Source organism: Triturus cristatus, chromosome 3_1 (genome assembly GCF_964204655.1).
Source record: "Triturus cristatus chromosome 3_1, aTriCri1.1, whole genome shotgun sequence".
Taxonomy (NCBI): Eukaryota; Metazoa; Chordata; class Amphibia; order Caudata; family Salamandridae; genus Triturus; species Triturus cristatus.
The window spans coordinates 324,520,168-324,541,384 of record NC_140583.1 but is presented as its reverse complement, the minus strand read 5'-3'; the positions used below and the strand labels follow the sequence as shown (position 1 = coordinate 324,541,384).

Genomic DNA, 21,217 nt, shown 5'->3' with positions numbered 1-21,217 from the left:
ACCAATCTTGTTCAATCTCTATCTTGCTGAAATCTCTTTAGGTTTGAATAGCATTAACTCACATTCTCTGTTGGTGGCTGGGATCAAGGTCACCCACTTATTGTACGTCAATCATATTGTGCTGCTGAGCTATACAAAGGTGGGGCTCTAGCAGGTAATTAGTGAAACTGCTCTTTATGCCTCATCCCACAGGTTAAAGATTATCTTAAAGAAGATAAAAACCATTTTGGTGTCAAGGGGTATAGCAGCTCGCCCAACACTGAGCATAGAAGGGACTGTGTTGGAATCGGTTTTAGAGTATAAATACTTGGGTGTTTTATTAGACGCAAGGGGTTCATTTAAGAACCAGTGTGCGGTACTACAGAGAAGAAACAATTTGTTAATTGCTGCATTTGTTACCCTACTGAACAGCTTAAAAGGGCTTTACCTCAAGCCTCTATTTATCTAGTTATGTCAGTTAAGCATGTTCCATCTCTGACATACAGAGTAGAGATCTTAAGTGGGAAGGCTGATAACATCGCAGATAAGCTCGTGACAGGTACCTACCATTGCCTGTTCAACCTCCCTCAGCAGGCATCACCATCACAAATTCAATTAGAGCTTGGGCTCAAAAGACAGAATTTAAAGAGCCTAGAGGCATATTTGAAATTCTGCCACAAACTTAGAAGGGATAATAATTCCACAATTATGACAGTGGTCTGGGAGTCTATAAGTGACTGTAAACACACGCAGGCCCATGAATACCTTAAATTGGCTTTAGCTACGTTTAAGGAAGAACAACTATGGGCTTTACCCCTTTCTCAGGCAGCATTAAATGAAGTCATCAATGGCTGCAGTAAAAAAATGTCTTCTCTAATGGACAGAGAGGCATTAGCAAAGAGATCCTATGTGTGGATAGTAATTGCATCATACGGCAAGCTAAACACTCAGAATTATCTAGGGGATCTGAACGATATAAGTGCTAAACTGAAGTTTTTGAGACTCTGGCTTGGCAGTTTCCAATTTCGAGGTGCAATGATAAGAGAGAAGATATTTGCCATATAGTTTGTAGCTGTCCAGCTGAACGCAGTAGCCTGTTGAGGTAGGATTTCCATGGTCAAACTATACAAACATGTTGACAAGCAGTTATAAACTTATAGCCTGCTTGTAGGGAGAATTTTTACAATTAACTGGCAGATTCTTGAAGTTCGTAGATATAGCAGAGAGGAAATTGACTTATAGTGCTCAGTAAAGAGATCTTATCATTTTTATTCTGATGAATCTCATATTAATCATGTTGGTTTTTTAAAAAATGGTTCAGAAATGGATATGTACGAAATGTATGAAATTTGTATAAAGGTGTTTTATTGTAAGTTGTATTAACTGAACAATATTTTTTTTTAATTTGACTAAATAAAGTAATTGCAAGTGAGAAACAAATCCATAACATAAAAATATACTTTAAATTAAGGTCTGACAAATCTGAATGGTAAGCAATTATGAATTGCTTGTAAAGGCTACTACCAAAATCTAGAGTTATTTTGGAAACCAATATCGAGATTTTGGAAGAACACACATGTGTGATAGATGATTGATTTATGCAATAACTTGAAACAGATATAATTGACATGAAGATAATGATAATAATGTTTTATCTTGCAATATTAACATAATTGTGTAAATATGCATTTGCCAATTGAACCTCTTCATTTATTCCCTCTCATTTCCAGCACCAATTTGCTTCAGTTTGTTTACAATCACACAATTAATACAGAATGTTTAAACAAAGATGATTCTTTTGCAGGGAATATTATTGTTTGTGAGAAGTGCCAAATAAAATATTTGCTCATCTCACCTATCAGCATCTGCAACAAAAACAATTACATTATGTGTAGATACACATACAAATTAATAGTTAAGGGACAATAATAGCAATAGCCTTTCAACTGAATCCTGTCAACACACTTCAATTTTTTGATGTACAATACTTAGATTTACAATGACAAAAAAGAGGTGATATTTTGCTACTCATGCTCATTGCATCCATGATATCTCAGGTGAGACTGCTGCTGTAAAAGTGGCAAATACAAGATTGTGAGATTGCAGAGGTGGTCGGTGCTAAATAGCATTTAGTGTGAGACGTAATAAACCTATTTTCCATACTTATATGAAAAGATTACAGATCTTGATTATTTTAGATTGACATCATCCTGTATGAGTGACTAACTGGTGATATCTAGGCAAACGTCTCTCTGACAATGCAACAAAATCCATGACCCATGGAGGCACAAAGCATCAGTTCTGGATTTCAATTTCTATGTGGCTAACTATTCCTCAGATGTACGAACGGAAAGACAGCATGCTCCCTTCCATTTTTTCTGCATAATCTTCATCAAATCTCTCATTGAGAGCCACTGTGAAGTGATTCTTCCAGTCTCCACTAATCCCTGTAAAGACAGACACAAAAATTATGTTAGCTCCTTTTGCACATTTCTGTTCCATATGTTTTAGACAAGACCAAGAGTTAGTTTGAATAAGCTTTTATTTTGAGTTCATTGGTTATCATGGCTCTATTAATGTGCTAATGACCAGTACCTCCTTGAAGCATGTGATTAGATTATTCACCAATGTAGGTTGGCCCATGCTGGTTCAAAGAGAACGCCAATAGCATGAATATGGCACATAAGTGTCTGAATGGTTTCTCTGTTTCATGTATAGATGTGATCTTGTCCGTGATAGTGTTGTCACACAATTTCTCTAACTATTCTTGTACAGTCAACATTAGCATGTCCTGCTGCTGTACTCCATAATCTCATCAGAGGTGGTTCATCTGACATCTGACAGGAGACTCTGCCACGTGTTACACTCTAGGAGCTTAGAGCCCAACAAAGGCTGAATGCTCAGAGTTTGTATAATTGAAAACTGTTGCAAAAAGGCACCCTCTGGTAACATTTTGGAATATGTTACGTATACGGGTAACAGTGCCTTAACTGTTAGCTACTTACTTCAAGGTAGAGGTTTTTAAGTAGAATGCTGGGCAGAGTATCTTCAAGAGAGAATGCAATACAGTGAACAAATAGAGCTTTACTGCAGAGGAAGTCAATAAATTCAATTCCAACAAATGAATTGTGGTATTCCGAAAGAAACACTTCACTGGAGACACAGTTGGAGTTTCATAGTCAAGTTTATTCCATACAGAAGATCTCACCCATCACAGACAGCAGCACGAAGCCAACTGCCACAACTCCCACAATCTCCTTCAACCCCGTATGACATGGTTTATGAAACACATGAATCCTAATGACATCTCGAATGTTCCTTTGAGGAAGATTCAGTGACAACCATGGTCTTCCATGAAGGCATGCTTTTGCAGATGGCATGTTAAGTCAGGTGATGCCACATGAACACTTGTAACAGAAAAATATAAACAACTATGACATTAAGCAAATTACAGAAATATCATTCTCTGCAAATAGCCACCAAAGGCCACCTGCAGATTGCACTCCGGCAGAGAGCAAAACGGGTTTGGCCTGCTGGTGAACTTGGAATTGGTATATCTCTTATAGACAGTTGTTGAAGACAGTTGGCACTTCAAAAGTTTATGTACTGAAAAAATGGAACCACAGTGGTTATTGCTGCTCTACATAGGACAATGTAGCATGATGGGTCTGTCTGTTAAACAATTGGTCGATTCTCCTGACCAATAGTGAGGCAGGCATTGAGGCAGACTCAGTGGTCTAAAAGCAAGCCAAAGTATATTAAGACATTCTCTGAGAAGAAAGGTTGGGTTAGTATAGATTTGGCCCCAAGCCCAGCAACACTAAAAATACTCCCTAATAAACAAGTTGCTTACCTTTGATAATGCTCTTTCTCATAGAGACTCTTTCTGCCTGCAGATTCACAACCTTTTGAATATTCACAAGGTGTCAGAGACTAGAACCTTACCAAAGATAAGTAACTTGTTCTTCTAATAGACTTCTAGCTTCAGAGTTATCACCTTTTGAATTGACAACAAAGCAGTACATATGTGGAGTTAAGTCTATGGTTGGACTCAACCTAGAAAGTTAAGTAGGATTGAGCAGACAAAATGCCCTTCTTTAAGCGAACCTGATCGTCCAGTCAATAGTGCTTTAGGAACATGTGGAGTGAAGCTCAGGTAGCCGCCTGCCAAATGTCCAGGTCAAGGACTAAATGCGCCAACACAGTGGTAGCAAATGTTTCCCTGGTAGAATGAGTATGCAGTCCATCCAGGGTTTGCTTAGCCAATGTATAGCAGATCTTAGTGCAGAGCATGTTCCAGCAGGGGGTATTCTCTTCTGCACAGCCTTGTCTTTTTTGTGCTCAAGAGAACCCCACAAAGAGCTGATTGTCCACCCGGTATAATCGATGTACAAGCTCAGTACTCTCCTGGAGTCGAAGCAATGGAGTCTCTTCTCCTCCGTAGGGTGGTGAAGCAGAGCGCAGAAAGCCGATGTTCTGACTGACGTGGAACGGCTTCACAACTTTAAGGAAGAAGGATGCCCATATCTGCAAAACCAGCTTGTCTGGGAAGAAGGAAGTGCATGGCAGGTTGACACATAGAGATTAAAACTCACTCAAATGCCACACCAGTGTTATACCAATGAGGAACACTGTTTTGAGGAAGAAAACCGCAACGAGCAACTGGGAAGCAGCTTGAAGTGAGTGCACATCAGAAATGTAAGGACTAGTTTGAGCGGCCACTGTGGCATGAAAATGGGAGAGTGAGGAAACAAATGTTGCAAACCGTCTAAAAAGTGAATAACAAGTAGAGACGTAAACAATGAGGACAGATCCAGCAACCTTAAAAAATCCAAAAGGTACCATTTAACTGTGTTCAGAGCAAAGCTTTGAGGGGGAGAAATAAAACAAATAACAAAACCTCTGATAACCTAGCCTGAAGTGGGTCTTTCTGAGTACAGCATTAAGCCATACATTTGTCCCAATGACAAGCATATACAGTTTTTGTTGGGGGATGCTTCGCTGCCAAGATGACATCAACCATCTTGGAAGTAAGGTCGGAGGTGTTCCACTCCCACTGCTCAATCTCCATACATGAAGATGAGAGTGCAAAAACCTGCCCTTTTGCCATGTTGCCCTGTTGCTGAGACAGCAGATTGTTTCGGAGGGGCCTCCTGACTAGAAGACAAATGTTTAAGAAAAGGAGTTTTGGATACCTTACTCTCTGTGCCCAATCAGGCGCCCCTGGGATGACTTAGGCTCGGTCGGTCTGATCTTCCTGGGAACGTCGGGTAGGAGTGGTATTGGTGGAAAAGCATCCTCGAGGCTGAACGCATCTCCAAGCGAGCGATGCCTTGAAAACTCAAATGTGCAGAAGTGTATTCTAAGTGGTGGCCAACAGACAAGACAAGGTTCTCTCCATTTGCAGAAGAGAACTTGCGCTACCTCCCAACTTAATTGCCACTTGTAATCCGATATGCCCTGACACCTGAACTCCCCTACCTTGGCATTCAATGATCCTGCCAGGTGGTTCCCCACCAAGAAACCTTTATTGTGGTCCAGCCATTTCTGGAGGTGCAGCACTTCCTGGCACAGGGTCTGTGACCTCACCCATCCCTGCTTGTTGCAATACCACATGGTTGTGGTGTTGTCCATGTGCACCTCTACTAGCCTCCCCTTCATTGATGGAGGGAAGGCTTTCAACTCCAAGTGGATGGCCCTCAGCTCCAACAGATTGATATGAAGCCAGAAATCAGAGGCCTCTGATCTTTACCTGATCGTTACCTCTTACAGATGGACACCCCAACCCAGAAGCAATGCATTGCTCACCAACATCTGCTCTGGGTGGAGAAGGGAGAGGGGTTATCCACTGACCCAATTGTGGTTCACTAACCACTACTGGAGATCCTCTTCAGTCTCCTCCTAAATCTGGCTATTATCAGAGAGGTTCCCCTGGATGTTGGGCGCATTGAGATTTCAGATGCCACTGCAGAGCCCGTATATGCCACCTGGCATGCTTGACCAGCAAGACCCAGGAGACCATTAGTCCCAGCGGCTTATAGCTTAATTTGTCCTGGACTTTCTTCCCCAAGGGAAAAGCACACAACCAGAATTGCAGAAAAGAACATCTGAGAAGGGGTCAGGTGAGACTATGGCACGCTGATAGGGAATTTCAAAGATGAACGAATGTTTGCTGTGGTCTAGAGGTGGTTGACAACTGCCAGTGATGAGACTGTCTTCAACAGTCAGTCGTCGAGGTAAGCACCCCTGACCTCCAATGGTGTGGTGTGGAGCTCTTGCCCCACCACAAACCACAGGTTGCACTGAGGGCCTGCAGGATGTGTATATGGATATATGCATCCAGTGCCACCATCCAGTAGCCAGGGTCGAGGGTATTCAAATCCTAGGCCAATGTGAGCATTTTTAATTTCAGCTTCCGGACAAAGATATTGAGACCATGCAGCACTAAACCAGGAGAAGGGCTTCTGTCCTTTTTTCGGTACCAGAAAGTAGCAGGAATAACAAACTACTTCTAGCACAGCCACCCTCACAATTGCCAATTTGATCCAAGGGCTTGCAATTCCTGCCCCAAAACAGAGAGATCGTCCTACGTTAGTTGCTGGGGGGTTGTGCAGAAGGTGCAGCAGTGTGGTAAGAAAGGTTAGTATCAGGGTCTCTCCCTAGACACTTTCTCACATACATTTAATTTGTTCTAAAGCACTGGTAAGGGATAACTTTACTAATAAGAATGTCTATTTACCCAAATAAACCTTTTTCAGCAACATTAGGAATACTTAATGAAAGACTGGGGAAAAAGCATAACGTCCTTACCCGTGCATGCAGCTCTTGGATTACAGTTTGTAACAGTCACTGTTCTATATTAGGGTTGTATCTTATGAACTGCGGAGACAAAATGATATCTGTGACAAAAGCAGAAATTCACTCCCCCTATAAAATATAGATCTGTGACCTGCACAGTACGAGTTCTTTGCAGCAAGCATATTAACTCTCTGCACTGCCTCATGGCAAGTTAAAACTTCCACTAGACAAAACAGATCTCTGTCTCTCTCTAGCGAGAACAATAATCACAATTGTTACCTTTATATTTTTTATGCTTTGAGAACTGGAGTTCACAAGAAACTTTGCTGCAGGTGTTTTTAAATTATGTTATTGCTAAACACAACCTCGCTGAGGTCAGTGTCAGTCACACTGCCTTAACACCAGCCCTGGTTTGGGCATAGCCCTGCCAAACAATTTTGGGGACCTATCAATCATTCAGGATTTATATAGCACTGATAATCACCTGGCAAGGTATTCAGGAACTTGCAGATCCCGGAAGGTTCATTCAAACAGCCAGGTCTTGAGGACCTTTCTGAATTCCAGAAGTGAGGTGATGGTCTAGAGATGCATGGCGAAGCAGTTCCAGGTCTTCGATGCAATGTAGTAGAAAGATCAAGGATCGTCCTCCACTTCTGCTTCAGTGGATGTGGGACGTACGTACTTTTGTGCCTGATGTATGGGCCTGCCAGCGAGGCAAGAATAATCAGGTTCTGCCTCCCACTAAGGGCATGCTCAGGAGGTTTGATCAACGGGGCTGCAAGGAGGGGGGAACTGTGTTGCCTTTGACCTTGAATGTAAGGGGGGGTGGTCACCAAGGCCTCGAGCGTGACACTGCTGGGCGCCTTGTAGTGGTTGAATTTTCAGGCGCCATCGGGTGCCTATTCCACTAAAAGAGTAGAAGAGGCGCATTGAACAGCAGATACATGAGGGATGACTGAACATAGCCTGAAAAATAGTGGAATGCAGCCAAGCGCAGCAACAAATGGTTCTAATGGCCAACATAATGGAATCTTCGGTGTCCAAGCCACAATGAAATGTGAACTTGGCTGCATCACAACTGACCTGAATGGCATAAGCAAGGGCAGGGCAAAGATCTTCAGAGACCTCTGGGTGGACCTGAACCATCAAATCCCAAAGAGCGTGGGAATAGTGCCCTGTATTCAGTGATTGAAATGGCAGTCTGCTGGACAAAAAGACTAATTTCCCAGATGCGTCTACTAGTTTTGACTCCCGATCAGGGGTGGGGGGTTGAAGGGAACATGTTAAGGTAAATCTTGTTTGCAGGCACATGCACCACCAATCATGCAGGAGAGGAGTGCTGAAACCCTGGCAGGTAGGTGGTGTTGTGCAATCTGTCAGTTGAAAAGTGGGGCCAGAGCAAGGTTTAGCCCATGCCCCAACAAACTCTCCTTAAGGGTCTTGATAAAGACCAGAGGGGCTCGGTAGATGTCTGACCTGACTGAAGGACAGCAGTAAGAACAGTATATTCAGACATCCAAGGTGGGGAGCTGGAGGTCAAGGTCTTTTGCTCTCCTACGCATTACCATGGTGTATGTAGCACTCTCCTCAGTGGTAGGACCAGGGGTTTGGAGGAGCCTCGTCTCAGGTAAGGTATTAAGGACACTGGAGCTCATTATAATAATTGTCCTCATGACAGTGTCGGCCAATCTTATCACCCACATTGTAAACACTGTCCAGATGTGTGCGGAATAAGGAATGCAGTGTGTGTGTGTCCATTTGGTGAAGGCAGATCTAGCGGAGAAAGTGGAGCCTCTGTGGTGGCCGAGCGTGGCCTAAGTCGAGGTTGAATTGGCACTAACTTAGCATAAGAGAAGATAAGTGGGGTCTCACCTGCCAGCAGTGATGGACTCAGCACTGACATTGAAGTACCAGGGACCATGGCAAGGGAGGCGGAGTTGAAACTAGAAACCCCCAAGGTGGCCCTGTAGGAGGTTCCAAGAGGAGAATCGCTTGGTTCTGTGGGGCTCACAGGCATACCACAGAGAAGCAGCACAAATCAAAGAGTAAGAGCACTGCCTCACAGAACTCCTTTATCTTCTTAAGAGTACCAGATGGCTCCAGAAACTCAGGTTGTGCCAGAATAAATTTTGGAATAGAGTCTTAAGTTGAACAATTTAAAGATGTCAAATCTGTATGGGATAAACAAAGAGTGCTTGCATTGTGGATTACAGCATGCTTACTGATCAGATTGCAAGAAGGTCCTGGAAGGGAACCCTGTCACCTCCAAGTACCAGGGGTCACAAAACCTAAGAGAAGCCAGGGTCTACACAGAACTGACTTCCCCAGACCTCCTCATTTGTCTACAAGCCAGCATAAACTCAGCAGGCTACAGACACACAGTGGTAGCCTCATACTGTCATTGTGCAGCCACCGGGAAAGTGCTGGAAGCTTTGTGTGCAGTCTGGTTTTGGCTGTTATTTGGGGCTGGTAGGGAGCCCTCTTTCTGTTCATTGGTAACCTCCCATATATCTTCATAAGAGAACCAACTCTACAACTTGTACCCGGTATTGTAACCTAGTGGTCATTGAGAAGGAGATATATGTGAGAAGTAGTACATACATAAATAGAGCAATTAGAACCAATGTGGTACATCGGTATATGGATTGTACAGAGCAAGACATTGGGCACCAAGACTTTGGCATATGCATGCTAGGCTTCAAGTAAAATGTACAATTGTATGTTGGGCGCGCACACATTTGTTAAGGCCTGTAAGTCCAAAAATGTATTCACATCACATTGGTACAATAATAACACATATGAGCGGCAAGAGTACACATAGAAAGAAGAGAGGAGGAACAAAGTAGTGGAACAAAACTAAGCAGAAAATGATCATCATTTTCACTTGATGAAATGGCTATTGTGAAGGGAGACTTATTTGAGATTAAGAAAATTCAGCAATTATTCTACAATTAGAGGGGCGTGGTCATGTTGGCAAATAAGATGGTTTCTAGTGCTGATGTACGGCGAATGCACATTCTTTACAGTGGATGCAGGGCCCTTACCATGATGACATTGTTTGAATACTGAGGTGTTGGGTGTCCAGTAACTGGGCAAAGCCACGAGGGAGTCCAACTGAGTTACTGGGCTAAGGGTGGATGTGAGCGATGAGTGTGTCCTGGGGGAGTGGTGCCTTTGGAGGCCTGGCTGTGCGAGGGGCCGTGGGTGAGTCTGAGGCTTTCCTCCTGTCCCACCCAACATAACAGGTGTGGTCGCTCTTCCCTCTTCTCTGTGGTGCTTAGCCTGGTGAAGCTGCCATGACCGGGGTAGCAGCGCGGCCACCACTAATGTGCCCAACCTAGCCTGGGCCCTGCGGCTGTGTTATGCAGTCCAGCTGGATGCTTCCTGCCTTCTCCCACATGAGCCAAGACTCTCCCAGGTGCTGAAATGGAGTTATAAGTTGCTGGCCTTGACGCACCCCGTTTTCTCAGAGAACAGGTGTTGCAGAAGGCACTCGTGCAGGGTACTTGATATGGGCTGCAGTTTTACCACTTGTGCGTCTAACTAGAGGAAGGAACTACAGACCTCAAATGCGAGCAAGTGAGTGCTGCTCCCGGAGGACCCTGTCTGCTGTAGTGTGAGGCCTTCAGACCCCTTCGCACCACCTCTCCTTTTTAACACCGCGAACAGACAAGTTTCTTAGCCCAACAAGGCCTTCCACCACAGTATCTGTGGAGATTTGTGTGGGACGGAAACAAAGCTGAATCGTTACTTCAAGTATGAAAATAGGCACCTACCAGATGAGAGTTCACTGTTGCTTTGTCACACTTGATTCTTTATGTTTCCAGAGACTTCTCCCTGGAAGTATTACACTTCACTGTTAGAGCCTTGTATAAATTGGCCAAACTTTATTTTTTTACATTAACTTTAAGTACTGACTATTCATGTTGCTTGAACTTCCGATGCTGAGTAGACTGCAAATTTACTTTCCATCTACTTTTTAAAGTGCTGCTATAGAGTCTTTAAATGACATTGTAGCTCAATACGATTTGAGTGCTTGGACATGTGATTAATTTTTCCTTGTCTCCCTCAAAAATAATAACAAGCCCTTGCAAAGCCAATTGGTCTGGCATTGTCTGCCAGTGTTTGTCAATTCTTGTTTTTTCATGGTTTTTGCAAAACTTTATTGGTCAGAAAATTGCTGGGTTTTCCACAACCTAAAAAAACCATTGACTAAAGGTAAAAATGTTTTGGTCTCAAAAAAGCACATATCACCATAGTACTCCCTGACTCTGAATGGAACCACTTTGTGTGTGTATCTGGTCATTGTAACAGGGAAGCATGTCATATCTAATAGTGCTGTCAAACAACGGCTGAAGTGGGCTAATGCATCGCCTTTTGATGCATGCTTGATCTGGACTGGAGAAAAATGTAAATGACACAACCACAGACAAAGGGATGAAGCGTGGCTTGAAACCTCCACAGGTAACTATGTCATACACATGGATTTAGAAAAATCTATAAAGCTGAGCTAGCGCAGATCTAAAACAGCCAATCATTTTGGCATTTGCTGCCAGCCTATTGCCTTTGAGAAATAAATAATGAAAAAGAAGGATCAAAAGAAAGAAGGAAAGGAAGAAAGAAAGAAAGAGAAAGAAAGAAAGAAAGAAAGAAAGAAAGAAAGAAAGAAAGAAAGAAAGAAAGAAAGAAAGAAAGAAAGAAAGAAAGAAAGGAAGAAAGGAAGAAGGAAAGAAATAAAGAAAACAAGGAAGGAGAAAGCAAAGAACGAAAAGCAAACACAGAAGGAATGAAGGAACCTAAGAAGGAGAAAAAGAAAGAAAGAGATAAGAAGCAAAGCAAGTAAGGAAAGGGCATGAAGGAATGACAGAAAGACAGATCAAAAAAGGAAAGAAAGCAGGAAAGTAAGAAAGAATAAAAGAAAGAAGAGAAGAATGAAAGAATAACAGAAGACAAAAAGAAAGGAAGAAAATCAAAAGGAAGGAAAAAAGAAAAGACAAAAAGAATGAAAGTGAGCGGGAAAGAAAGAAAGCAAGCAATAATAAAAGAAAGGATTGCAAAAAAGAAGAGAAAAAGACAGAAAGAAAGAAGTAAAGAAAAGGAAAGAAATGAAAGAAAAGAAAAGAAGAAAGGAAAGGAAAGAAAAGAAAAGAAGGAACAGGCAGGAAAGAAAGAAAGAAAGAAAGAAAGAAAGAAAGAAAGAAAGAAAGAAAGAAAGAAAGAAAGAAAGAAAGAGAGATGAAAAGTAAGATAAGAAAAAAGATGGAAAGGAAGGTAAGAGAGAAAGAGGAAAGAAAGAAAACAAGATAGTGTGAGAGAGAGAAAGAATCAAAAATAAAGGAAGAGTGGAAGAAAAAAATACAAAGAAAAAAGGCCTTTGGCTATCACAGAGGATGAACAACAGATAAGTCTTCTTACTTTGTACAATTGGATAATGCTGAATTTAGTCAGCTTTAACCCTAAAGAGGCATTGCAGTGGTCATCATGGCATTGCAGCAGTCATCATAGAGAAGAACTTAGACATCCGAAAACCAATACCACCCAGTAACCCTGGTTTTATTGGACCTCTTGGCAGCATCCTAAACTGTGAATCATAAAATTCCTTTGCTGTGTCTGAAGAATGTGTTTAACATCACCAGAACAGTCAATATTTAACACATGGCTCAAACAAGCTAAGATAGGTCACTATAGCTCTCAGCCTTACTTAGTAGACTATGGGATCCCTCAAGGTTCAGCATTTTTCCTAGTTCTCTATAATCTTCATATGCCACACTTAGTTCGCTCAACTGAAGAGTAGGACATCATTTCATTTCATTTGCAAAATGTATATAGATGATACCTAGCTCCTGATTGAGCTGAGCAAGATTTCCAGAGAGAATTCCAGGCTCACAGGCTGCATCCTGGCAGTCAAAAGCTGAATGGGGTTTGCCTCAATAAATCCGTAAAAGAGATTCTACTGTTAAATAAAGACTCCTCCATTCTTCCCCCTTTTAGTTGGCCCTTACATTTTGGGCCTTCAGCCTGACTGTCACAGGGGCCTTCAATTTAAAGGTCCTCTTTGTTTTACGGCTTTCATTTTTACGCAAGTAGATGAAGTGATCAATTCAGTCAACTTTTATCCATTTGCACTGAAAAAAAAGCATTTTAACTGCTTATCATTGACCATTTCAAACCTTTTGTTCCAATTACAGGTGTCGTCCAAAATAAAATATATTGAATAAAGAGATTTAAAACTGCAAAGTGCAATAAAGAGCAGTTTGTGGCTTCTATCCACTAAAGAAAAACAACCATGTAGAAGAGAAAACAGTTAATCTACTTTAGATAACTATGGAACAGAAACTCAGGCACATGCCTTTCTGAGAGGCTTTGAACAACAAGACACCAAAATAAATGACCAGCCTTACTTCCTACCACCAACCCATTAAGCCTTTTTGATCCTTATGACACCAAAAAGTGGTGAGACAGAATATCGAGTCCAGAATGACAGCAATATTGAGTGAAAAATATCGTGGCATGGAAATTTCGAGTGTAAGAATATTTTTGTCAAGAATATTGATTTTAAGGTAAGTAATAATGATTTTTAATGTTTGTTATATATTTTATATGGACTTAATGTAGAATATTTTTTTTAAAATATGGTTTTTAATGTAACTGTAAACATTTTAGTAGTTATTGAATCTTAAGTAATTTTTTTAATTATTTTTGGTACCAGGAAGGGTTGTGGGTTTATAGAGGTACAGGGAGGGAAGAAATGTAATTCTAATAAATTGCTATGCTTTTTTATAAATAATATGTGTTTAATAATTTAGTTAAATGTGTAACATTGCTTTAACATTGTTAATCATTATTTAATTGCTAATTAATGTTGAGAATATTGTAATTATTTTTTTAATTAAACTTACATATGTGGGTTGTGTGGGTTATAGGGGTAGGGTGTAGGAAGTAATTTAATTCAATTGTAATTAAATATTAATTAATTGTTAATAAAGATTAATTATTCAATTGATCATCAATTATGTTAATGGTGTAAGCTAATATTTTGTTTAAGTTTTATGTGCGAGTTGTGGTATTTATTGGTGTATAGGGTTGGAAGTTATTTAATTGTAATCAATTGTTTTTAAATTAATATGGATTATTTAATTGATAATTAATAAGCTAAGTGGGTTAGTATTTTTTTATTTGATGTGGGGGTTGTGGAGTTATAGGGCTATAGAGTGGTAACTTAAAACAATTTTAAGTTAGAAATATTTTGAAATATTTTTATTATTTTCACTAATGATGTTTTATCGTATAATTAATTATGTTTATTGGGTAACTAATTTATTATCACATTTTTGCAATATGGTGTATATTTTGTGGGGGTTTATTGTGGAAACTTAAATACATTTGATTGAATATTTTTTTTTTTTTTTATTAAATAAAGTATATGTATATATTCACTGGAAAAACCATAGGTTTCAGGCACGTTATAGTTGGGAATTAGCATTTAAAAAACCTTAGAAATTCACTGAAAAAACCATAGGTTTCAGGGGCGTTATAGTTAGCTGGACTTTTCACTCGTACAAAACCATTGAAATTTTCCCGTTATAGTTAGTTCAGCTAACTATAACTCGCGCGCCCGCAATGCACTGCTGATGACGTCACATATTACATCACTCATGACATGGTCAGTGACATCACTCATGACATCACTGATGGCATCTCAAATTACATCACTGATGACATCATCCAGTGAATGTGTGTTTTTCTGAAAATTACATATGTTTTATATATGTATATCTCAAGGTCAATGGAAGAATAAATGGGTATATAAGTGTCTAAATGGATGATTTGTTTTTGAAAAATTGATTGTATAACTGACTGATTAAGTGTATCTTAGTGAATACATGGCTTAGTGAGTAATGTTTAAATGTGTAAATATCTGTATCAGTCTCTCACTTTGTGTATAAGTGGCTGCATGGGTTAGTGAGTAGCTACATGAGTGTCTATATAGGTTATTAGTTGGTTTTTTGAGTATCAGTATGAGTGTCTGAGTGTCTGTATGGTTCGGTGGGGGTATTACGTAGTGCATAGGTGCATGAATGAGTGACTCACTGTTTGTATGTGTTGAAGACAACATGTGTGCAGGACTGTATGGGTGGATGAGTGTGCGCATGGGTGTGTTAGTGAGTGATAGACTGTCTCAATAGTGTTTGACTCTTTATGAGTAACTACTATGTTTTAAACTAGTATATGTGACTATTGGTGTATATAAGTGAGGATATGTGAGAGTGAGAGATTGAAAGAGTTCCTGTATGAATAAGTATGTGTTTCTATAAGTGATTGTTTAAAAGACTAAGTATGTGTAAGTTTCTGTAGAAGTAAGTGTGGTGGTGTGTGTATAACTGTATATGCAAGTAAATGGATGTTTGATTCTTTATTAGCATGAGTGACTATGTGTGTGAGTAACTCTATGGATGAGTGGCATTGTGTAACAGGATGTATAGGTGTGTGAGTACATATGATGAGTGAGTACATGTATGAGTGACTGTATAGGACTGTTGGTGGATGAGTGGATGTATATGTGGATCTTAGAATTACTGAATAGGTTGTTGTAACTGGTATTGGTATGTCCATTGTTTTGAACATTGTAGTTTCTATTTTTGAATGTGTGTATCAAAGGTTATATTAGGGGAAGAGGAAGTCTGCCACTCTATCACAAGGATGATGTCATCAGTGATGTCATTAGTGATGTCATTTGAGATGTCATCAGTGATGTCATGAGTGATGTCACTGACCATGTCATGAGTGATGTAATATGTGACGTTATCAGCAGTGCATTGCGGGCGCGCAAGTTATAGTTAGCTGAACTAACTATAACGGGGGAATTTCAATGGTTTTGTACGAGTGAAAAGTCCAGCTAACTATAACGCCCCTGAAAACTATGGTCTTTTCAGTGAATTTCTAAGGTTTTTTATATGCTAATTCCTAACTGTAACGTGCCTGAAACCTTTGGTTTTTTCAGTGAATTTCAAAGGTTTTTTAAATGCTAAATCCTAACTATGCCTACAGAGATAGGACATGTGAAGAAAGAAGGAAAAACGCACAGAAAGAAAAAAAAGAAATGCAGAAAGAAGTAACAGAAGTCCTCAAAGACGAAGAAAAGTGCAGGAAGAAGGATAACGTGCAGAAAGAACAAAAAGAAGAGCAGAAAGAAGCCTTGTTGCAAAATCATCCGGTACCCTCAACTTTTTCAGACGGATACTGGTGGTAACTGAGTCTGACTAACCAGTCCTAGAGCCAGTGCTATGTTAAAAGACAGTCAGGATACAGTGAAAACACCTACATACACTAGGGAACACCATGCGTTGGGGTCCCCCTGTGATCAGCATGACCTCCTCTGTAAGCCCCTAGTATATAATAGGGCAGGGGATTAAAACTACCTCTTAAAACGCGCCACAGGGCGTGTTTGCACACGTCACCTCAGGCCCTGTCCCCTCACTTCCCCACTGTGTAAACACGCCCTGTGGCCGTTTTTAGTTGGGAGATTAAGTTCATTTGAATCCTGAGGGTCCCTAGGGTCCAACTAGCCCACTAGGTACCTCCAGTATGTGCCACAGAGCTGCGTTGCAGAGAGGTGTAAAAAGTGGCACGGCCTGGACCACCTCTCTGCAATGCAGCTCAGTGGTGCTTACTGGAAGCACCTGGTGGGCTAGGTATCCCCCAGGGGCCCTCAGGATTGAAGGGGAATTATTTCCCCAACTTAAAACGCGCCACAGGGCTTGTTTGCACACGTTAACTCAGGCCCCGTCCCCTCCCTTCACCACTGTGTAAACACACCCTGTGGCCGTTTTTAGTTGGGAGATTAAGTTAATTTGAATCCTGAGGGTCCCTAGGGTCCAACTAGCCCACTAGGTACCTCCAGTATGTGCCACAGAGCTGCGTTGCAGAGAGGTGTAAAAAGTGGCACGGCCTGGACCACCTCTCTGCAACACAGCTCAGTGGCGCTTACTGGAAGCACCTGGTGGGCTCGTTAACCCCCAGGGGCCCTCAGGATTGAAGGGGAATTATTTACCCAACTTAAAACGTGCCATATGGCGTGTTTGCACATGTCACCTCAGGCCCCGTCCCCTTCCTTCCCCACTGTGTAAACATGCCCTGTGGCCGTTTTTTAAGTTGGGAGATTAAGTCCCCTTGAATCCTGAGGATCCCTAGGGGCAAAATAGCCCACTAGGTACGTTCAGTAAGCGCCATTGCAGAGAGGTGTAAAAAGGGGCACGGCCTGCACCAACTCTCTGCAAAGCAGAGCAGTGGCACTTACTGGAAGCACCTGGTGGACTAGTTGGCCCCCAGGGTCCCTCAGGATTGAAAGGGAATTATTTCCCCAACTTAAAATGCGCCACAGGGCGTGTTTGCATACGTCACCTCAGGCCCCTTCCCCTCCCTTCACCACTGTGTAAACGCGCCCTGTGGCCGTTCTAAGTTGAGAGATTAAGTCCCCTTGAATCCTAAGGGTCCCTAGGGTCAAACTAGCCCACTAGGTACCTCCAGTAAGCGCCACAGAGCTGCGTTGCATAGAGGTGTAAAAAGGGGCATGGCCTCAGAACACCTGTCTGCAATGCAGCTCCCTGGCACACACTGGAGATACCTGTTGGGCTAGTTGGCCCTCAGGGACCCTCAGTATTGAAGGGGAATTAATTCCCCAACTTACAACTGGCCAGGGGGCGCGTTTGCAGAGTGCTGCAAGGAGGGGGCGTGGCCTCCAGCGCAATGCCCGTCTTTTATTTATTTTATTTTTTTAAGAAGGAGGGCTGTGTGGCCCCCCTTCTTTTTCTAATTTACTGGCCCTGGGGAACCCATCCCCAGGGCCTGCACCCTAATTTTTTTTGTTGAAAAAAATAAATTTGGCACTCCCAAGGCCTTAATCGGCCCCGGGGACCCCAACCCCCGGGTCATGGATTTTTTTATTTAAATTCTTTAGGAGGGGGCTGCGTTGCCTCCTCAGGCCACTTATGGCTCCGGGGACCCCATCCCCCGGGGCCAGCCTTTGTTTTTTATTATTTCAAAAATATATATATTTATAGAAACACCTAGGACATGCTGGACAAACCGTATGTACCTATCACCATGACGATTTGCGTGATATTCATTAAAAGGCGACTATGCATAGAATGAATCCACATGGAATGTATTTACACCGCTAGTGAAGCTCTGACGTGTCTGACGCCCTACCGTGCCTAATCCCGGCGCCCCCGCCGGTGGGTACTCTCCAAGTAGACACCCTTGAAGTTTATTTATACAAACATGGGTAGCTATTGACGGGCACATTTAATATACACGCACACCAAGCCATTCAAAGGGGATTCGACACAAATTCGACCAAACTATGCAAGAAACCCCCCTCACGGTTAATAAAAAACACATCCACCGCCGGATGTGTAATACTTTTTATTTTACTCTCTGGAAAGGAGACGAACCTCACTTGAGAGTCACAGCGTGCTCCTGGCTGAGCCCAATGCTGTGTTACACCCACCAGTGCCCACCGATTGCCTCACACCTCTGTGTTGTATTCCACCAGCTAGTGCCGAAGCTATGACACTCTCTAGCCCATGTGCACTGTAACATCACCCCGTGAATATGTCATGCCACACTTGCCTTCGCACGGGTTATATTGCCCCATCTAACGTGCCTTCCTCGATGTGTATGTAATAACGCACAACGCTATGCCATACATATTCCAATCTGGGATCCATATCTTTGTCACAGTGCATATGCAATGTTACACTCCCCAGCACATATTTTATATTACAATTTTAGAGACTAGTTATGTTACACAACACTGTCCTGTGCATATTACACTCCAAGGCGCATATCGCATAGCACGCGCTAGTGCCTGTGCTATCTCACGCTCTCCAATGAATCTGTCATTGCGCACAATGTATTGCATATTATATTTCACGCCCCGGTTCATCTTATATCACACTTTTTGGTGCATAGTTTATACCATATACTACATCTAGTTTTCATTTTCAATCGTGCTCTCAGGACTATGTTCTATATAACACTGCGTCCACCTACCCTTTTCATGGGCATTACATTTTGCGATGGGGGTGGAGGGTCAGGGGGTGCTTCTGCCAAGTGAGCCCGGAGTCACAGTCACAAACGTCCTCTTCTTCCTGAATAAAAGTGAGATTATGCTGCATACTTGTTCATATTTTAAGTAGTTCGCACAGACACACATTTTAAAAACAATAAAGATCCTAATACCCACCTTCTCTGAACAGTTAGCTTGCTGCCCCATCCACCTCCTCCCTATCCTCTGTTGTCTGAATCCATGGACTCGCCTCCTCCCTCCTGCCATGCATGGTCTGATGTGCTGCCACTGCCCTCCATTTAGCATGATGTACCAGTCCACTCCTCCTGCCCCCCATTGCCCAATTCTATGGCCCATCATTGACCTCCTGCTTAGCCTCTGTGCTTAGCTTGCTGCCCCTATTCTCCTTTTCCCTGCCCTCCGATGTCTTTGTGCATGCCCCTGCTCCATCCTTTTTGCCCACTATGTTCCATGGACCTGCCACTCCTATCTACTCTGAGTGTTCTGTTGAGCTGCCACTCCCCTCCCACCTGCCTATCATTGTCAGATGACTGTAACCTGTCCCTGCCACCTCCACCCTGCCTGTCCACATGCCATGCCCCTATCCCCTTCCTCCTGTCCTCCATGGTTCATTTTACTGCCGCACCCTTCTGCCCTCCCTGATCTGTTGTGCTGCAACTACTCATCCTGCCTGCCCCGCGCGGTCTGTTGTGAGGCCCCTTCCCCTGAACTCTCTTGTCTGTGCCCAGGTCCTGACCCTCCCTTCTATCTCCATGGTCCTTTGTGCATGCCCCTGCACCCTCTTTCTTGCCCATCATAGCCATTTTACTGCCACTTACCCTCCCGCTTGCCATGCATGGTCTTCTGTGCTGCCATGGCCCCTCCCACCTTCCCTGTGTGGTCAGCTAGCTGCCCCTGGCCCCCTCCACCGTTCCCTCAATGGTCTGTGTGCATGCCACCATAGTCTCATTGTTGCTCTCCATGGTGTGTCTTGTTTCTACTGCCCATCCTGCCTGACCTCCATGATCATCTTGCTGCTCCTGCCCTGCCACCCTCCCCCCAACCCTCTGTTTCCATGTGCAGACTCCCTATTCCCTCCCTCCTGGCTTGTCTGTTTCATAGTAATGCCCCTGATCCGTCCCTCCTGCCATTATGGTCTGTTATGCTGCAGCTTTCTCCCCTGTCTGTCCATTATGGTCAGCTAGCTACCATTGCCTCTTTCCCATCTGTTCTCTGTTGTCCATGTGCATGGTGCTGTCCCCTCCCTATTGCTTTCTATGGATTGTTGTGCTGCACTCCCGTCCCGCATGCGCTGTGTGGTGTATTGTGCTGCTGCAAACCCTGATGCCTGCCCTGTAGGGTCAGTTTGGTGCACCTCTCCATGTCACTCCTGTCCTCTGTTATCCGAGTCCATGTCCCTACCCCAATTCCTCCTGCCTACCATGATTTAATGTACCATACTTGCGAGCATTTTTAACTTGGTAAAAGGGAGATTTTGAAAAAAACTGGGGTATTGATTTTCCCCTTTGAGTTACATTGAAATAGAGGAGATTGTAGACAGGAGACAGATCAAATAAAGCCCATTTGAGCTTAAAAACATTGGACGTTTCCTGGCTGAAACGGGTCTGTTGGCATGTATGGTTTTACTACCACTGCCTCTTCCTTCTGCCCACAATGGTCTATTATATTGCCACAGCCTCTCTTGCCAGTCCTGTAATGTTGGTTTGTTGCTCCTGCCCCCCTTTCCACTGCCCTCCATAGTCTGTTGTGCTGCCACTGCCCTTCCTGCCTGCCCAGTGTGGTCAAATTGTTGCCTCTGCACTCTCCTACCTGCCTTCAGTCCGTGCCCCTGGCCTCTGCCTCTCAACAGTTAAAAAATTCTGACATGCAGACTGAAACATGCACTTTGAATACCAGCAGCAGACTTCCCTGGTGAGCAGTAGCTTTACTCCAGTGATCTAATGAGCAACTAGAGTGCTAACATTCAGAATTTATGGCAAATGTGTGACATATCTGAATACCTTCTTGATGGAATCAAAGTAAAAAACTGAAAGCATTTCCTACTGAGGAGACTGCAGTAAATGAAAAAATTAGGAAACTTCATAACAAATAAATCTCCCAGATGGCCACCAGAGACAAAAGAGCCCAAATGCAGCACAAATATCACCCAGATGTAGACCACATGTAGCCCAATGACAAAAGTGTGCAAAACACTTATTTTTTGTGTATTTGCATTTTTATATAGTGCAGACTTGTCAGGTATTGGAGTGCTTTACATGAGCATTGGTTACATCACACAAGATCAAATTCATTTTGGTTGTAGACATGGGGAGATTAAATGATTTGACCAGAATCACAGAATGTTGAGCT

The 21,217-nt window shown here is 42.6% G+C and overlaps 1 protein-coding gene across 2 annotated transcripts in view; it reads right to left on the bottom strand.

Moving 5' to 3' along the window:
- Nucleotides 1-1,226: 1,226 nt before the first annotated feature.
- Nucleotides 1,227-21,217, bottom strand: part of LOC146860193 (sulfotransferase 1B1-like) — an 873,417-nt gene continuing 853,426 nt past the window's right edge. For both annotated transcript variants that reach the window (XM_085644034.1, XM_085644036.1), the window contains one exon: nt 1,227-2,426. In XM_085644034.1, coding sequence (XP_085500160.1) covers nt 2,314-2,426 — 113 coding nt within the window. In that variant the 3' untranslated portion in view covers nt 1,227-2,313. The remainder of the gene's footprint in view (nt 2,427-21,217) is intronic.